Source organism: Myotis daubentonii, chromosome 2, assembly GCF_963259705.1.
Source record: "Myotis daubentonii chromosome 2, mMyoDau2.1, whole genome shotgun sequence".
NCBI classification, from domain to species: domain Eukaryota; kingdom Metazoa; phylum Chordata; class Mammalia; order Chiroptera; family Vespertilionidae; genus Myotis; species Myotis daubentonii.
Window position 1 is genome coordinate 23,610,386 of NC_081841.1, and position 18,459 is coordinate 23,628,844.

Here is an 18,459-nt window from a genome sequence, read left to right on the forward strand (position 1 = left end):
ATGGGCACACTTGCCACTCCCAACATGTTTCTCTCTGACAGTATGTTAGCATGGTAAGGTGCATCTTATCTAATGACACCCTTTTCAACGTTGGTTGTTGATTTCCTAAGTAGCCAGTTCGGCAGAGTGAATGAACATGTTTGAACACCCCTGGCAAAGGAGCTTGAACTCTCCATACTACTTTTCTTCTTTATTGCTCTGTGGGCTCCCTTTCTGCCACTATTATTATTTTCCTACTGAATTTCTTTGTTAATTCCCAGAAAATAGTTTGATTATTTCCCCAAAGACAGGCAAATTGTGTTTAATAGTTAAAATGTACATTGAATGATATGTCAACTCAAGGGTGTAAGACTGAGGTGCATGTTGGGTATTGCTTTGGACAAAACCAAAAACAGAACTTCAAAAAGATAAAAAAATCAATCAATAAGCCCTTAATAGTAAATTGTTCATAAAGATTACATTACTATTCTGGGACTATATGTCCATAGATATCTTACATCAATTGATTTAGCATTCCCATTTCCAAGTAAGCATCTCTTAAGTAAAATAAAGTATCTATATTTAATCTCACAAAATAACAAGATTGTGTTCCTGATATCTTTTTTTCCTCACTTATACCCAATTATTCTGAACACTTTGGCTTTCCTACTAATTACTATAAAATTAACATGATACTTTCATACTTTATTTATACTTAGTATATATGCATACACATATATACATTTACACTTAAAACTAAGTGCACATCCTATGTAATAAAAGGGTAGTATGAAAATCAACTGAACGGTGGAATGACCGGTCACTATGATGGGCACTGACCACCAGGGGGCAGATGTTCAACTCAGGAGCTGTCTCCTGGTGGTCAGTGCACTTCCACAGGAGGAGTGCCACTCAGCTACAAGCCGGGATGACAGCTGGTGAGCGCAGTGGCCTGCTTCCACAGCCCGCCTTTGCAGCAGGGCTAAGGATGTCTGACTGCACCTTAGGCTTGCTTCCCCTGGAGTCATCCAAGCAGTCATTTGGATATACCTCCAGGGCTCCCGGACTGTGAGAGGGCATAGGCCAAGCTAAGGGATCCCTCCCCACCCCCACCTGCAAAAGTGCACGATCATCATGCACCGGGCCTCTAGTATATATACAATACTTAAAAGTATAACAAAAATTTTATTCAAGTATAAAAAGCTTTAAATCTTAAACTTGTCTTTCCAGAATTTTAGAGATATGTACTTCTAGGCATAATTACCTATTACTATCCCACAAGAGAGATATGAGTATATTTGTGATTTTATTGAAAACACACACACACACACACACACACACACACACACACACCAAAACATCAATTGGTTTTAAACTAACAACTTTATTTTAGTATTAATTAATAAACTCAAGACAGACACTTTAAAATCTATGTTATCCATAATAATAAAAGCATAATATGCTAATTGTCTAAGCCAGACAGCAAAACGACCTTCCAGATGACCGTCTGGATGAAGCGGGGGCTACGAGGGCCAAGACCCTTGTACAAAATTCATGTAAGGGGCCTAATGTTAAATATTAAATAGCATTAATGACAATAAAAGTAAAGAGTCATAACAAAAGATTTTTGACATTGTTGCTCCATTATAAAGAGGGCTAATACAATGTAATCTAATAAAAGAGAAACATGCAAATTGAACGAAACTCTTCTATGCCCAAGCCGCACAACTAGCCAATCAGAGCGACTATATTCAAATTAAACCAATCAAGATGGTGGCCAGCAGCCACGGAGCTGGAGCAAGCAGGAGGCTTGGTTTCCCCGGCGATGGAGGAAGCCAAGCTTCCCACCTGCCCTGGCTGGCTGTAGCCTCCACTCAAGGCAACAAAGTTTCAATTATAGAAGCTAAATAATTCCCAGATACCTGCTTCCAGCCAGCCTCCACTAGGAGCTTGGGTGGCTGGGGGCCGTGATCAGCCTGCAAACATCTATCAGCCCCTCACCCAGGATGGCCAGGCACCTCAGCGGGACCCCCACCCTGAAGGGGCTGTGGCCAGCCTGCAAACAGCCATCAGCCCCTCACCCAGGCTGGCCAGGCACCCAAGCAGGACCCCCACCCTGATCCGGGACACCCTTCAGGGCAAATAAGCCAGCCCCCACCCATGCACCAGGCCTCTATCCTATACAATAAAAGGGTAGTATGCAAATTGACCCTAACAGCAGAACGACTGGGAATGATTGGTCACTATGACACACACTGACCACCAAGGGGCAGATGCTCAATCCAGGGGAAGCTCTGCTCAGCCACAAGCCAGGCTGCTGGCTGCCAGTACAGTGGTGGTGGTGGGAGCCTCTCCTGCCTCCTCAGCAGCACTAAGGATGTCTGACTGCAGCTTAGGTCTGCTCCCCACTGACAAGTGGACATCTCCCGAGGGCTCCCGGGCTGCCAGAGGCCCAATCCCAACAGGTGGACATCCCCTGAGGGGTCCCAGACCGTGAGAGGGCACAGGCCAGGCTGAGGGACCCCCCTGAGTGCACAAATTTTTGTGCACCTGGCCTCTAGTGAAGATATAATTGAAAGAGCAAAGAAGCATTAATATGTTTTCCTATTTGAGCTTAGACAATATTCAGTATGAGAAGTTTTGCATATCTTATATTTCAGAGTATTGCTACATCTCTATCTTCTGAAATGCCTATTTCTTCTTCTAGACAACCTTCTGGACAACCTTCTAAATCATTTCTTGGTCCATCAGAGAGATTTTATATTTCCATTAGAGTTATTCTAAATTTTATATTTGAAGGCAATATTATCCTGGGTATAAGTGTTCAATAACTTTAGAGCAATAACCTATGGAATCAAGAATAAACTTCCCTTAGCATGGAGTATAATTTCCCCTAAATATAACCTTCCCTCCCTCCCTCAAACCCAAGTCTTGTTCTTTGCCCTCTCATACCTCTCATTCCCATGCTTTCAGACTATTATACTTTCTCAATTATGCAATACTTGGTACCCTCACAAACGTTCTTCCAGAGAATTTTCTCCTTGGAAAACCACCACTTTCTTTAATTGTCAGCTTAAAAGTATTTTCTCTGTAAGAATTTTGCTAGGATCCTCTTTCTCAAGTTTTCTCCATGTGTTGTCACTGAACCTTTCATATATCTTATATGGATTTATTTTTGAACTTCTTACTCTCTTTGGTAATGAAATGTTGAAGGTTCATCTATTCAGTGTCTAATTTTCTAAACTAATTGTAGATTTAATACCAAGTTCCTTGTCATACTTTTCTTACATTCTAGTTTTCAATAAAAATAATTTTATTTATTCCTGATACAGGAGAACGATGTAGTAATAATACTATACAGTCTGGTAAAGTAAAGACCTTAAGAATATAGTCAAAATAAAGACCTTAAAAACAAAGTCATGAGTTTTCTAAAGACTCATGAAATGGTTGATTTCAATTCGAAAGGAAATTTCCTCCCCTGTCAGGGCACATGCCTGGTTGCAGGCTCGATCTCCACTAGGGGGCGAGCAGGAGGCAGTCAGCGAATCAATGAAGTTTCTCTCTCATAAATGTTTCTGTCTTTTTATCACTCCCCTTTCCTCTTTTTAAAAAATCAATATAAGGAATGAGGGAAAAGGGGGAGTACAGGGAGGAAAAGAAAGTAAAAATGAAGGTGAAGAGGGAGGAGAAAAAGATGGAAAACTTATTACGGTCTATAAAAAAAGATAAGAAACTTTACTAAGTTAGTTCCCAAATTACTACTAGTCCCATCTTCAATATGTGTTCTGTTATAATTATTCAAACTTCTATCAATGAATATACATTAAGTATCCATAGGATGCAGATCACAGATTTCACAAGAACTTTTAGAAAAGGATTGTTTTACAAAGGGAAATTGGTAATGTTGAGTAAATATAAAGACAATATACTCTAAGAAGTATACAGTATGATGCAGAACCTAATTTGTTTTCTCAAATAGAGAGAAAACTGAGCAGCAAAATTCAAACCCAGTCCCCCCACCCATCTACCCACTGAATGTTTATTATCCATTTTCCCTTTATGCAATAAGTTATTGGCATTCAAAAATAGAACACTGCTAGTTCAAGACTGGTTACTCAGAAGCTTGAAGGCCCCTGACATGATGTTCTGAATGTGAAATCTTATTATTGCTTTAGTTTTTTGCTGTGAGGTTGGTGTGTGAAAGAGATTTTTTAATATAATAAATCAACAAAATTAAACACTGTTATTGTGTTTGAATTACACTGAATTCATGAGTGAATCTCATAAAGTAATGCAAATATTGCAAAATCAAAAGAAAACCAACCAATGGTTATTGATAATAAAAGTAGGGAGACTGCAAAAATATCATCGTTTTTTATAAAACAAGTAATTTTAAATGACATTAGTCTGAATTCATGATTACATCTTAAAATGTCATTTAAATTGTTCATTCATATTTTAATGTATTACATATAAGAAATTTTATTCTATAAAATTTGGGAACTTTTATAGATGCTGAGGTGTATACTTCTTGAATGCCAAGAATTTAGTAAATTTATAACAAATTAATTTAGAGATTTAGAGTGAAACATCAATAAAAATTTCTAAACATTAATTTCATGTACTTTTATGTTAATATAACATATTTCTTATAAGGAAAATAAAAGCTATATTTTATGTAAAAGATCTTAGGTCTATGATGTCTTAACTTCTTGGAATACGTGTGTCCGGTTTGCTGCAAATCCATTTTCTAACCAAATGGGTACTGGAACCACTAATCCCAGATTTGTGTAGATAGGCACATTCTCCCTTTCCGATTTCTTGAAACCTGAAAAAATATACCAAAAAAGAAAAAGGATACAGAATGAATGCTTATTGGAAGACTTAGAGAAAATAATTTCCTCTGATGTGTGCTTTTACTCTAACCCCAACACCATATTATTTGAATATAAAGCAAACTGAATTCATATGCTTTGCCTGGCCTAAAATGTTACCTGTATGATGAAGTGTAGGGCTTACTGTCAAACTAGTGGCCCAGTGCACGAAATTCATGCACATTAAAAGGGAATTAATCAGAGGAAATATTTTAATATTGCTATTTGCCCTTTCTCTATAGTAGAAGTGTGAGAAATGAAAGAAAATTAGTAAAATGTATATGAAAATAATATATAAATTTATTAATAAATAAACAGTAACAAAAGGATATAACAACAACAGAGGCATGATATAAAAACAACAAAAACATGATATAAAAACAACAGTGATGCAAACACTGACTGATAAAGTGATTAAACTTATTCTAATATCTCCCTGTACACCACATTAAAAGTGAAACACTTTCAGAGTGCTTGACTAATTTCCCTTGTGATGAAGTATTTAGAACTTTAATATCACATGCTCTTTGAACTCAAGAGAAAGCAACCTATAACTGACCTTGTGTGAAAACTGGTTCAGGTAGGAATATTCCTACTCTGTCTAGAGTTTGTCCTGTGATTTATTAATAGTCATCGCAAATGCTGGCATCACAGGAAACTGTCGTCAAATCAATTTAAATGGGACCCCAGTGTCAGATGGGGACAAATCAATTCTTGGAATCAGAACTACCTTTCCCTCTGCAGATCCTGTTAATACTTCAGCTTCAATAATGATAGGTTGTAATCTTTTGATAATAAATCTGGTACCATTACAAAGACCCCATTTACTATTAAAATTTCCCAATAGCATGATGATTACACCCACTTTCAATTTTAATTTATGACATGGCATTCTCAAAGGAGTAATACCATTCAGAAATTTGATGGCAAAATTTTTCTTTTCAGCATCTTCTGTTGAATCAATGGAATCATCACTCAAATATGTGTGGAAATCTCTATCGAGTATATCTGAAATTTCTTCATTTAATTTTTGAACGTGCCCATTTTTTGACAAAGAATTGCATGTTTAGATATATTTTTATATATAGATATTATCTATAGATATACTATTTCCAAAGGTAGCTTCAATAATAGATCCATTACAAATCATTTCACAGGGGATTTCAATAATATCCATTCCTAAATGAAAACTGCTATCAAGTTTGCCATCTCAAAGTTTTACTAACCATTTACTATAAGCAGAATCCTCTGATCTCATATTTGTTGTAAGAGGCAACTTTCTGAAACATCCCCAAACATTACAGTACTTTAAACTCATTTGTACTATGGCCGATCACATAGCATGCAGTACAATACTGACACATTGTCGAAAATCCCCTCCAAGAAGAACTTTCCCACCAAATACAACATTCAAATTCATAATTTCTCTTAATAATCTGTCTGCCGGGAGCCGGTCCATCCTTGCTGTTTCAAGGGACCTGGCATATATGGCATACTTTTCTTAATATGTTTGCTCACCTTCTTGGCGCTGTGTTTTAACCAAAGTCACCTCTCTGAGAAAGGTTGAATCCCCAGGTAGGGATTTTCCCCTGAAGTTAGGGAGGGAATAAAACCCCTCAACTAAGTGCCAGGCGGGTAATTAATCCCTTTAACTACGAACAATCATGCTTAAACTACATAATCTTTTCTCCCTGGAATGGAGATAAGAAACGCCCTAACCTTTGTAATAGAGATTGATAGGATTGAATCAACTGGTATAAATACAGTTGTAACAAGACAGAAAGACTCAGAACTCAGGAGACAGAATTCAGAAGACAGAACCTACACGGAGCCTAGAGACAGAAGAACTTCGCTGGCGAGAGCATGCCAGAGGATCCTGGACCGGGACTGGCCTCGGAGCCTAGAGACAGAGCCTAGCGGGAGAACATGGCAAGGGATCCTGGACTGAACCTGACTACAGAGATTGGCAGGAGAACCTGACTGGAACCTGGACACTGAACCTGACTGGAGAGCCTGGACTGAACCTGACTGGAGAACCTGAGCAGAACCTCTCTGGAGATGGAGACCAGAACTTGGCTGGAGATCCTGGCTAGGTTGCCAGTCAACTGAACGCTATCTCAGTGTCATTCCTTCTTCGCCGACCCTGGAGAGAACATGGCAAAAGATCCTGGACTGAACCTGACTACAGAAATTGCCAAGAGAACCTGACTAGAACCTGGTGACTGAACCTGGACAGAACCTGGCTGGAGAACCTAGCGAGGGAACATGGCTACAGAACCTGGCTGGAGATCCGAAGCAGAACCTCTCTGGAGATCCAGACCAGAACTTGGCTGGAGATCCGGGCTAGGCTGCTGATCAACTGAACGCTGTCTCCATGTCATTCCTTCTTCGCCGACTCCGTCTACGCCTTTGGGGACCCCTGGACCCGCTGGGGCTGGACCCCGGCATCTGTCTATGATGTTTATATGACTAAATGCCATGATTCATTCATCAATAATGAGAAGTTGGGCCTTTTGAATAGTTTTAGCAACTTCACTGTTTCTATCGAGTCTAGAAATTGAAGTTTCATTTAATGGAATGGGTAATTTATATTGGGAATGAAAGGTGCTTCCACCAAGAAGTAAATTTGCAGCAATTCCTGTAGATGCTGTGGGTAAAACAGTACCACCATGACCTCTAATATAATGTATTGAAACTTTATAAAGATATGTCTCCACGTTCCAAGGGCCGTTTCCTGCCTCAAACCTCGCCTTCCCGGGAAACAGCTCTGAGAGGGCGCAGTCCTTGGCAATGTGACCCAGGACTCATTCCAAGCTCTGAAAGCTGGTTCCTGCCTCAAACCTTGCCCTTGCGGGAAACAGCCTGAGAAGGGCACAGCCCTTGGCCAGGTGACCCAGGACTCAGTGCATCCACGGTCCAAGGGCAGGTTCCTGCTTCAAACCTCACCCTCACGGGAAACAGCTCAGGGAGGGCACAGCCATTTCCAAGGCGACCCCTGCAGGACTGACTTTCTTCCTGTTGGTTGAGCTTCAGACATGATGCGTTACACCCAGGGTTTTTATATAAATAGATACATTTTAAATATGTGTTGCAAGATATTCTTTTTATTCAATATTGTTGAACATCAATTTTAAAAATCTAAAATGGAAATAAATATACTCACTTCCCAGAGTTACTGTGAGGGTCAAATGATATGATTATGAAGCATTGTGTTTACAATATTATAGATGTTAAGTAACTTGTATAATACTTTATATTACCACATTTTCTCTAGGTTCATTTTATAACCCATATTTCTCCATGGTGGGAAAGGCTCAGAATCCCAGTGTTAGGTGTGTAAATTATATACTCAGGACATACCAATCACTGTAGGTGCTTCCATCTGCCCACTTCCAGGTCTGTCCTGGTTTTCGGCTCAGTCCAATCCAATAGTGAGAATGTTCAGAATATCGCTTCAGGAAATCCTTTGATAAAGAATATTTACAGAGTAAACAGAAAATGCCTTTTTCTGTTGGATTTTCTTTCACCTAATTCATTATACTCTTTATCAAAATACAGACTTCCAGATTTGGAAATAATCTTAAAGGTGAAACTGTCCCTATTTGATTCATGGGTTAGTTTTGGGTTGTGTTACTTCTATAACAACTTCTATAATAAATTGTATTGGGTAGATTTCTCTCTTTTCTAAAATAATTTTATATAAGAGAAAAATTATCTGTTTTGTGAAGGCTTGGTCAAATTTGGCAGTAAATCATCCTAGCATTGGTGCCTTTTATGATGGGAGAATTTTGGTTAGTCATAAAATATGTTGAATATTTATTGGTTTGTTCAGGTTTTATATAGGTTCATAATTTACTTTAATACATTATATTTTCTGACAGTATTAACACTAACCAAACTTTTTTTTGTTTTATTTGGGTTTGGTCAATAGTTGCTTTTCATATCTTTTCCTCTCACTTTATCTCCTTCGTGTCTGTGTGTATGAGCATGCACACACGTGTCTACATGCTTAGCTATGTCTGTGTAAGTAGCACCAATTGGACTCTGTTATTTTATTAAAATCAATCTGGTATATTTGTCTTTTAAGAGATAAATTAAAAACTTTTACATTTTATCACAATTGCCGTTATATTTGAATTTATCAATTCTGTGTTTTCTGACCATTTTTCTTCTCCTTTTTTTAACCTTTTCTGAATTCTTTTGGATTTATGATTTTTCTTTCATTAAAAAATGAGATATTTATTTCTAATTTTTATGCAATGACACTAGGAGGAAAATTCTATTTGGATTTATACTATTTCTATGTCTTTATTTGAATACTTTAGTTTACTTGAACTATTTTTTTACTCTTTCATGCTTACCATTTAATTTTTCATACATATCATACATATCCCAATTTTAGGCTGTCTAAACAATCCTGTCTAATAATAGACAAACATGGTAATTAACTGTACCTCCAACACGCTTCCAAAGGGCTAATCAGGGCAATATGCAAATTATCTGCCAACCAAGATGGTGGCCGGCAGCCAGGCAGCTGAAGCGAACAGGAGGCTTGCTTGCTCCAGTGATGGAGGAAGCCAAGGTTCCCCGCCTGCTGCAGACCGGCTTTGAGCTGCGCTCTAAGAAACAATGTTGCAATTATAGAGGCTAAACAAAAACCCAGATATCTGCTTTCAGCAGCGGAGGCCTCAGAGCTGGAGCTGCAACAGTGTTTCAATTACAGAAGGTAAATAAATCCCAGACACCTTTCAGCAGCAGAGGCCTTAGAGCTGGAGCCGGCTCTCAGCTCCAGTGACAGCCATTGATGGTAAATAAATCCCAGAATAAAAAAGATAAAAAGGAGCGGTTGGGAGCTTCAGTCACCTGCCAGCCTGAAAACGGCCCTCAGCCCCTCACCTAGGTTGGCCAGGCACCCCAGTGGGGACCCCCACCCTGAAGGGGGTGTGGCCAGCTGCAAACAGCCATCAGCCCCTCACCCAGGCTGGCCAGGCACCCAAGCAGGACCCCCACCCTGATCCGGGACACCATTCAGGGCAAACCAGCTGGCCCCCACCCATGCACCAGGCCTCTATCCTATATAGTAAAAGGGTAATATACAAATTGACCCTAACAGCAGAAGGACTGGGAATGACTGGTCACTATGACACACACTGACCACCAGGGGGCAGATGCTCATGCAGGAGCTGCCCTCTGCTGGTCAGTGAGCTCCTACATGGGGGAGCTGTGCTCAGCCACAAGCCAGGCTGATGGCTGTCAGTACAGTGGTGGTGGTGGGAGCCTCTCCTGCCTCCTCAGCAGTGCTAAGGATGTCCGACTGCAGCTTAGGTCTGCTCCCCGCTGGCAAGTGGACATCACCCAAAGGCTGCCGGGCTGCCAGAGGGATGTTTGATTGCCAGCTTAGGCCCAATCCCCTGGGAAGCAGGCCTAAGCCAGCAAGTGGTCATCTCCCAAGGGGTCCCAGACTGTGAGAGGGCACAGGCCGTGCTGAGGGATCGCCCTCCGAGTGCACAAATTTTTGTGCACCTGGCCTCTAGTCTATATATATAAAAGCCTAAGTGACCGTTATAGTGGAATGACTGGAATGACCAAAACAACTGGTCTCTATGATGTGCACTGAGCATGCAGGCAAGTGAGCAGTTAGGGGCAAGCAGACAGGCGAGGGATTGGGGGCGAGTGGTCTTGGATTGAGAAACTGCCGGTTTAGGCCCTGAGGGGTCCTGGATTGCGAGAGGGCGCAGGCCAGGCTGAGGGAACCCTCCCTCTGTGCACAAATTTTGTGCACTGGGCCTCTAGTTATTTAAATCATTGTTTAGACATTATTTGTTTCTTTAAAGTTTTAACATTTATTAGCATAAAATTATTTTTAATATTATATGCTTTTAAATCTCAGTTGTTTGTATTAGCATGGGTATATCTTTTCTCGTTTTCTGTGATCAGTCCTGTCTATGCAGAGAAATAGTTTTGCCTTTGTGTATCCTCATTGATTATTTTCTTGTGCTCTTTTTCTGTATTTTCTCTTATGCTTTTTAGTTAAACTATTTATTTCCTTTGTTCTACTTTTATACCGGCCTGATACTTTCCCATAGTTCTGCTTTATTTTCATAATTTTCTATTTTAATGAATGAAATGTATAATTTCATTTATATTTTTCAGCTGCCCTCATATATTCATTTAAAAATCTTCACCAGAGTGTTCTTCAAAATTGATTTCATACTGGGTCAATCCCTCATATGTCTATTCTTCATAGAGTAGGTGTTCAACAAATGTTAAATATATCCCCATGCTCTGTAAGATCTTAACTTTTCTGTTTCTTACCACCTGACATTCTACATCTCTATTATTTCTGGTTTAGGGGCAGTTTGTATTGCATGATTTTACGTTTCTTCATTTACCCATTCTGTGCCCTCATGTTCCCAGATATTAATTATATTACTCATTTTATAATTCTTTCCAGTATTTTTGACAAATGGTTTCTTATGACTCTTTACTTACTATTTTTAAATATAGTTCCACAAAAGGCAACTTTCATTTGGTATAAAATAGATAGGTGAACAAAAACAAACAGGTGAACAAAAACAAGTAGGTGAACAAAATAGGTAGGTGAGCCTGCTGTGAGATGCTTCTTATGGCCTGAGTTGATGTGGAAAATAGGGCTTCCCCTATGCTGGGTAATAAGGTCTGTTCTGGAACATTTCCACTTCCAGGAGCACTCTTCAGACCAGCTCTAATCTTGGAAAGATAATTATAGTTCAAAAGCATTGCCTTACCAGTTCTTTTGTGGTGTTGAACACAGCAAGAGTTGCTGCATGAGAGACACAGAAGTTTTGGCTTGCTGCCCAGGTGGTTGTATTTTCAGAAAAATAGAAGCACTTTCCTAGGTAACCAATCCAGCCATCCAGGCATTTGTGTTCAGTGGAAGATTCGTGTTTTTCTACAAAAAAAAAAAATGATTTTAAAACATATTAAGTAGTTAGGGGGTAAAAAGTCCTGAATTTAAAACAATTATCCATGTGAATGAAATCCACCAGAATTGCTTTGATTCTTCAATCTGAAACACTTCATTATTCATGCTTTACATTGTTCCCTAAGAGAGAACAACTCCTAATTTTATGTATTTATTTTATTGCTAGGTTGAAAGAAATTCTTGGTGAATGCTATTCAGGTAGTACTTGTGGCTCATATTTAAGGCTTGGTGCTCTTCTCAAGTGACATACTATTCCTAGGCAATCAGACTCATTCCCACACATTATATGTACTCATATATTTACACACACATACATAAATATGTGTGTGTATATATATGCACACAGCATATGTACATATATACATCTAGGTACATATATAATTATGCATATACATATATTTATATATCTGACTGCCTTCTTCATAGAATGAGGTTGATTAATAATCTACATTCTATATAAACATATTTAGACATGCATATGTGCACATGTATGTATACATGTATATAGAATGTGTTTCAATGTATTAGTTTATAAATGTATACATTAAATGCATATGTATAATACAAACATTCATGTATAAATTATATACACATTTATATATGTACACCTATATTATAATATACTTATGCATATATTTTCAAACATCTCAAAATATTCTGAGTTATTTATAGGAGATATCCATAGTTCACTATCATAAAGGAGAGATCTATCTTGCTGCTTTTATAGTTTAAAAGTAACTTATATTTTGTGTAAAAATGTGCTTATTAGGAGATCAAGAATTTTCCTCTTGCCCAATTCTTTATACCCATATGCTTGGTTGTGAATTATGAATAGGACTTAGAAATCTGGCCCATTATTTTAAACTTCATAACCAGAGAGAAAGATTACGTTTTGTATCTTGAACTCAGTTTTCATCCTTATAGACATAGAGCTCAACTAGAAACAGCTTAGGAAAAAAATTACTCACATTTATATATTTGGGCAAAGTAGTCCACAACTAGATAATCTTCCACAAACTTCTTACTATCAGTCTACAGTGAGATAAGGACCCTGTGACACATTATTAACTAAATCACTAAATATACTGCTTAGTCTTTTGATATTTTTTTCAAAATGATACTTTCTTAATGAAGGAAGCTGTGTAGTGATTTACATTTTACCACAAGCTCCTTACATTATAAAGACTAAATAATACTGGTTTCAAAGGAAATTTCATATACATTAAGTTAATTTTATCCTCACAATATTTAATATAGCTATTATTCTCATGTTATAGAAGAAAAAACATATGCTTATTCTGTATACATAAAGATGTCTGAAATGACCTTTAATTCTGAACTTAAGTGTGAAAGGTACACATATGATGAAATTTTTATAAGAGAGTTAACATGAACATGTTTTGGACATGGAAAACTCACCTGTTAAAATTGTGGTCAATGTAATTATTAGAATAATCAGAAAGAAGGTGATGATGGTGATGATTTTAGAGGTACTAAGTCTCATATTATTCCTTTTTAGGTGTTCTTGTGACTTTACAGTAAGGTTGGAAGAGGTATCATAACCTATAGAAAAATAATCAGTTCTTCATTACTAATAAGTGAGTGTAGAATGTTTTGGAATTAGAGCAATATACATAAACTAATCAAATATAATAAATTAAAATATAACATACCATTTACAGTGGCATAAAATATTAAATACTCATAGATAAATCTGACAAAAGACACATAAACTGTACACTGAAGATTATAAAACATTGCTGAAAAAATTGCAAGCATAAATAAATAGAGGGAGATACTATTTCCATAAGTTCAAAGACCCAGTATTGTTAAGATGCCAATTCTACTCAAATTAATCTATAGATTCATCACAACCCCAAACAAAATTCTGAACATTCTATTTTCTTTTGTAAAAATTTATAAAGTTTATATAAAAATGGAAAAAACTAGAATGGCTAGAACTGAAAACTGAGTTGAAGGATAAACATAACCTGATTTAAAGACTTATTATAAAGCTACAGGTGTCAATACAGCATGGCATTGTTATAAAAATAGACAAATGGTCTAGGATAGACCCAGATTTTTGTCGGACACAAAAAAGGATAGTCATTTTGATAAATGTTTCTTGAATAATTGGATATCCATATGCAAAATGAATATATCACATTCCATATACAAAAATTAATTCCAAATGGGCCATAGGAGTGAATGTAATACCAAAAACTATAAAATTGTAAAACAAAGATTTCCTGAATCAAATCCAAAAAGCATAATCTATAAAAAGTAACAAGTTGGACTTCCTAAAAACTAAGAATATCTGCTTTTCAGAAGATAGTGTGAACAAAAATAAAAAGATGAAACAGAGATTTGGAGAAAATATTTGTGAAGCAAATGTCTGATACAGGACTTGTGTCAAGAATATATAGAGAACTCTTGATACTTAATAAGGAAACAAACAATATATTGTAAAAAAATCTGAGCAAGAGTTCAGCAGACACTTCACGAACTAAAACACACAGATGGCAAAAAGATGTTCATCATCACTAGTCATTAAAAAAGGCAAACGAAGCCAAATGTTGAAATCACTACAAACCTTTTTTTTTAATATATTTTATTGATTTTTTACAGAGAAGAAGGGAGAGAGATAGAGAGTTAGAAACATCAATGGGAGAGAAACATCGATCAGCTGCCTCCTGCACATCTCCCACTGGGGATGTGCCCGCAACCCAGGTACATGCCCTTGACCGGAATCGAACCTGGGACCCTTCAGTCTGCAGGCCAACGCTCTATCCACTGAGCCAAACCGGTTTCGGCCACTACAAATCTTTTAAAATGACTAAAATTAAAGTGGCTGACCACACTGAGTATTGGGGAAAATATGAAAGAACTGGAAATCTCATCCAGTGTTGGTAGAAATGTAAAATGGTATGAACATTTTGGGAAGCAGTATAGAAGTGTCTTTAAAAAAACAAATATGCACCTATTCTATGATTCATCCATTCTACTCATAGGTGTTTCCCCCCAAAATGGAAGCCTATGTCCATACAAAGACTGGTAAACAAATTTCTATAACAGCTTATTTGTAATAACCCCAAACTGGAAACAATCCAAATGTTCCTTAATGGGTGAATGCATAAATAGGTTAAGGTACAGCTACATGAGTGAAAACCAGTCGGAAAAATAACGGGAGGAATGAACTATTGAGATCTACAAAGCATGGATCAATATTAAAATAACTATGCTGGATAGTAAAAGCAGAACCAAAATGAGTACACACTGTATGAGTCCATCTATGTAGAACTTCAGAAAATGGAAGTCTGTTATAGGGACACAAAATTGATTTGTGGTTGTCACAAATCATGAGTGCATGCTGAAAGTGTCAGTAAAAAAGATTACAATGGTGTATGGAGAAACTTTTAGTGTTGATGGATATGTTCATTATCTTGACTGTATTTGTGGATTCATGAATGTGTCATATATGTCAACATTCATAAATCATACACTTTAAATATGTGCATTTTCATGTATGTCAATTTATCTAAATAAAGCTGTTAAATAGTACAACGATCAGTTATCTTTTACTCACACAGTGTGTACTGTTTACCTGGGGTAACTGAAAATAATTTGATCGAGATAGAAGAGATGAAGAGCATAGAGACAGTAATTTCTCAGGTGGATAAGGATTCAGAGTGGAAGGCAGGGACTGGCAAAATATAAATGTGCTTACATCACAAACCACATCTAGAGCCTGTCACAGACATGCTTCTTACCTGAAGACTGGGACTCTCCTATACTTGTCAGGTTTAGGGCATCATCCATGTAGCCTTCTGAGTAAAAAAAAAAAATACAGACTGGTCACGGTCAACACACTGGATTCAAGATCCCTGCTCACTCCCTGGGTTTAGCTTCGATAATGTAAAGGAAGACAATTAAAAACAGAATACAATGTTAAGACAATCTAAAATGAAAATGCAACATTAATATAAAATATTATATTAATATTTTAATATTTTAATATTAAAATAATAATAAAACATTATTTTTATTAATATAAAAATATTGGAGGTAATAGAAAAATTAAGAAGAGAGGGAGTAATAGAAAAATAGTAAGAGAGGTAATAGAAAAATTAAAAATTAAGGAAGTCTCATAACTTGAGGGCGCACCACCACCACCACCACCACAAGAAAAAAAAAATATGTCAGAGGTTCCTCAGAAATCACATAATTTCTTCCCTCTTGGCATGTTGCCATTCAAAGTTCACTCTACCTCATTGCAGTTTGAGAAGTCACTGGAGGTAGTTTGGACTCTGAAATGATTCTTCTGATTGTTGGATTCAGTGCAAAGAACGTGAGAGTCAGTGGTTTATGAAGCCACCAGTTTGATTTTTCACAGCAGCATCCTGAACTACCAAAATGTTTAGGTAATTTTGACCACTAGGGATTCCCAGCCACGGAATCAATTCTAAAAAAACTGAGCATGGAATGGAAAGTTAGACTTCAGTGAAAGAAATAGGAATTTGTTTTAATGATAATAATAGGAAAAATAATACCTAATATTTAATGTGTTTTTACTCTATGGTAGGCCTATTCCTGAGCTCTTACATTTTATGATTTAATTTAAACTCAATAACATTACCAAACAGGAGCTTAAATGTTTCATTAATTTACAGATGAGGCAATTTCCTTAAAGTAACAGAGATGTTAAAAACTTTCTTAAAGGAACGGAGCCAATATGTGGCAGAGCTTAGATACTAACAGGCTCTGTTCATTCAACCACTATTATACTCTACAGCTTGTCTCTATTCAGGACTTTGCCACGAGTGTTCTTATATGCTGAACGTCTACTTCCAGATGTAGGAAGCAGCCCACAAGTTAAACAACAACAAAAAATGTTCTATTTGCATTATGCTAAGATGATTGTAATCATTTAATATCATTTGACAGAGGTGAGGATGAAATACAAGGATGGCAGCCTATATTTCAAAGTCATCTCCTTGAGAGACAAACAGAGAGTAATGGGTTGGTATTTTTCAAAAAGCTGGGCTATAAGGTATGGAGTTCTCTCTAATTTTGTATTTTGAAGTTTTTAATGTATGAATATTATTTCACATCTCCAAAATAATTATTTTAGGAGGCAAGCAGGTGTGTGTGTGTGTGTGTGTGTGTGTGTGTGTGTGTGTGTGTGTGTGTGATGAGAGAAAGAGAGAGAGAGAGAAGAGAGATTGGGGAAACCTGTGGATAGATTCTTCCCATCAAGTCTTTATCTCTAGTACAAATTAATCCTAAAGTCTAAATGCCATTTTAAAACCATAAACTTTGTTACCAGGTAGCCATGGCCACATTAACGCTAATTACAAACCATACCCCAAACCCTGGCTCACTCACTTGTCTGTGCTGCATTGGCTGAGAGCTGTTTGCTAGAAGCTGGGAACCACACGGCTGTCTCAGGCTGCCGGTCTGGCTGTGCTTGTTATTCTGAGATCCAGGCTGAAGAGGCAGCTTTTCCAGCTCTTCTCAAGGAGATAGCAGACGTCTAAGACAGTAGACCCAACCGCTCAGTTATATAAGCGTCGGAGCTGAAATTTATTCAATGTCCCTGCTGACTCAGTCAGGGGTACACTTCACTTCCAGTAAGAGGAACTTCACTCTCTTGCAATGGAATTCCATAATTACAGTACTTTCCTTATTTCTCCTGTGTGTTATCACTTTTATTTTTTTTCTTGACTTCTAGTTCTTTTCTATGCCCACTTCATGCTAGTCCTGCCATGTCTTTCAAAAGGAAATGCAAAAGGAAATGCTAGAGTAGAACAACCTACCTTTGGAGAAATAAAATTATATAACAACTAGAGGCTCGGTGCACAAAATTTGTGCACTGGGGGGAGGGACTCAGCCCAGCCTGCCCCCTCTCACACTCTGGGAGCCCTCAGATGTCCTACTGACTGCTTAGGCCTGCTCCTGCTGGGGCCAGGTGGTGACTTGGGCACGCCCCTACCTTCGCTCAGGGGCTGCTGGGGCCCAGTGGCAGCAGCAGCTTGGGCACAACCCCCTGCCTCCACTCTGGGGCTGCTGCGGTCAGGCCTCCCCACTGTGTGTAGTTCTCTCAGGCTCCAGGCCATGCCTGCATGTTGTTCTCTTAGGCTTGGGGCAGCGCCCTGCCCCTCCTCCTGAACTTGTCATGACCATTACAGCGTCCTGGCCTAATTTGCATATTACTTCTTTTTATAGATATATATATAATAAAAGAGAAACATGCAAATTGACCACACCTTCACTACGCCCCAAGCCATGCCCACCAGCCAATCAGAATGACTATATGCAAATTAACCCAGCCAAGATGGCGGCCAGCAGCCACGGAGCTGGAGCAAGCAGAAGGCTTGGTTGCCCCGGCGATGGAGGGAGCCAAGCTTCTCGCCTGCCAGGGCCGGCTGTGGCCTCCACTCAAGGCAACAAAGTTTCAATTATAGAAGATAAATAAATCCCAGATACCTGCTTCCAGCCAGCCTCCACTGGGAGCTTGGGCGGCTGAAGGCCATGGCCAGCCTGCAAACAGCCATCAGCCCCTCACCCAAGATGGCCACGCCCTCATGGGGTGAGGGTCCGTGCTGGGGGGGCTTGGCCAGCCTGCAAACAGCCATCAGCCCC

At 38.3% G+C, this 18,459-nt stretch overlaps 1 protein-coding gene across 1 annotated transcript; it reads right to left on the reverse strand.

The window, feature by feature from the left end:
- Positions 1-4,507: 4,507 nt before the first annotated feature.
- LOC132226025 (C-type lectin domain family 2 member D-like) lies at positions 4,508-17,335 on the reverse strand. The gene is made up of 5 exons (XM_059680925.1): positions 17,203-17,335; positions 13,237-13,380; positions 11,621-11,784; positions 8,214-8,317; positions 4,508-4,807 (listed from the first exon to the last, which is right to left on the reverse strand). Exons 2-5 carry the CDS (start codon positions 13,319-13,321, stop codon positions 4,684-4,686), a joined length of 477 nt encoding a protein of 158 aa, XP_059536908.1. The 5' UTR covers positions 13,322-13,380; positions 17,203-17,335; the 3' UTR covers positions 4,508-4,683.
- Positions 17,336-18,459: the final 1,124 nt, after the last annotated feature.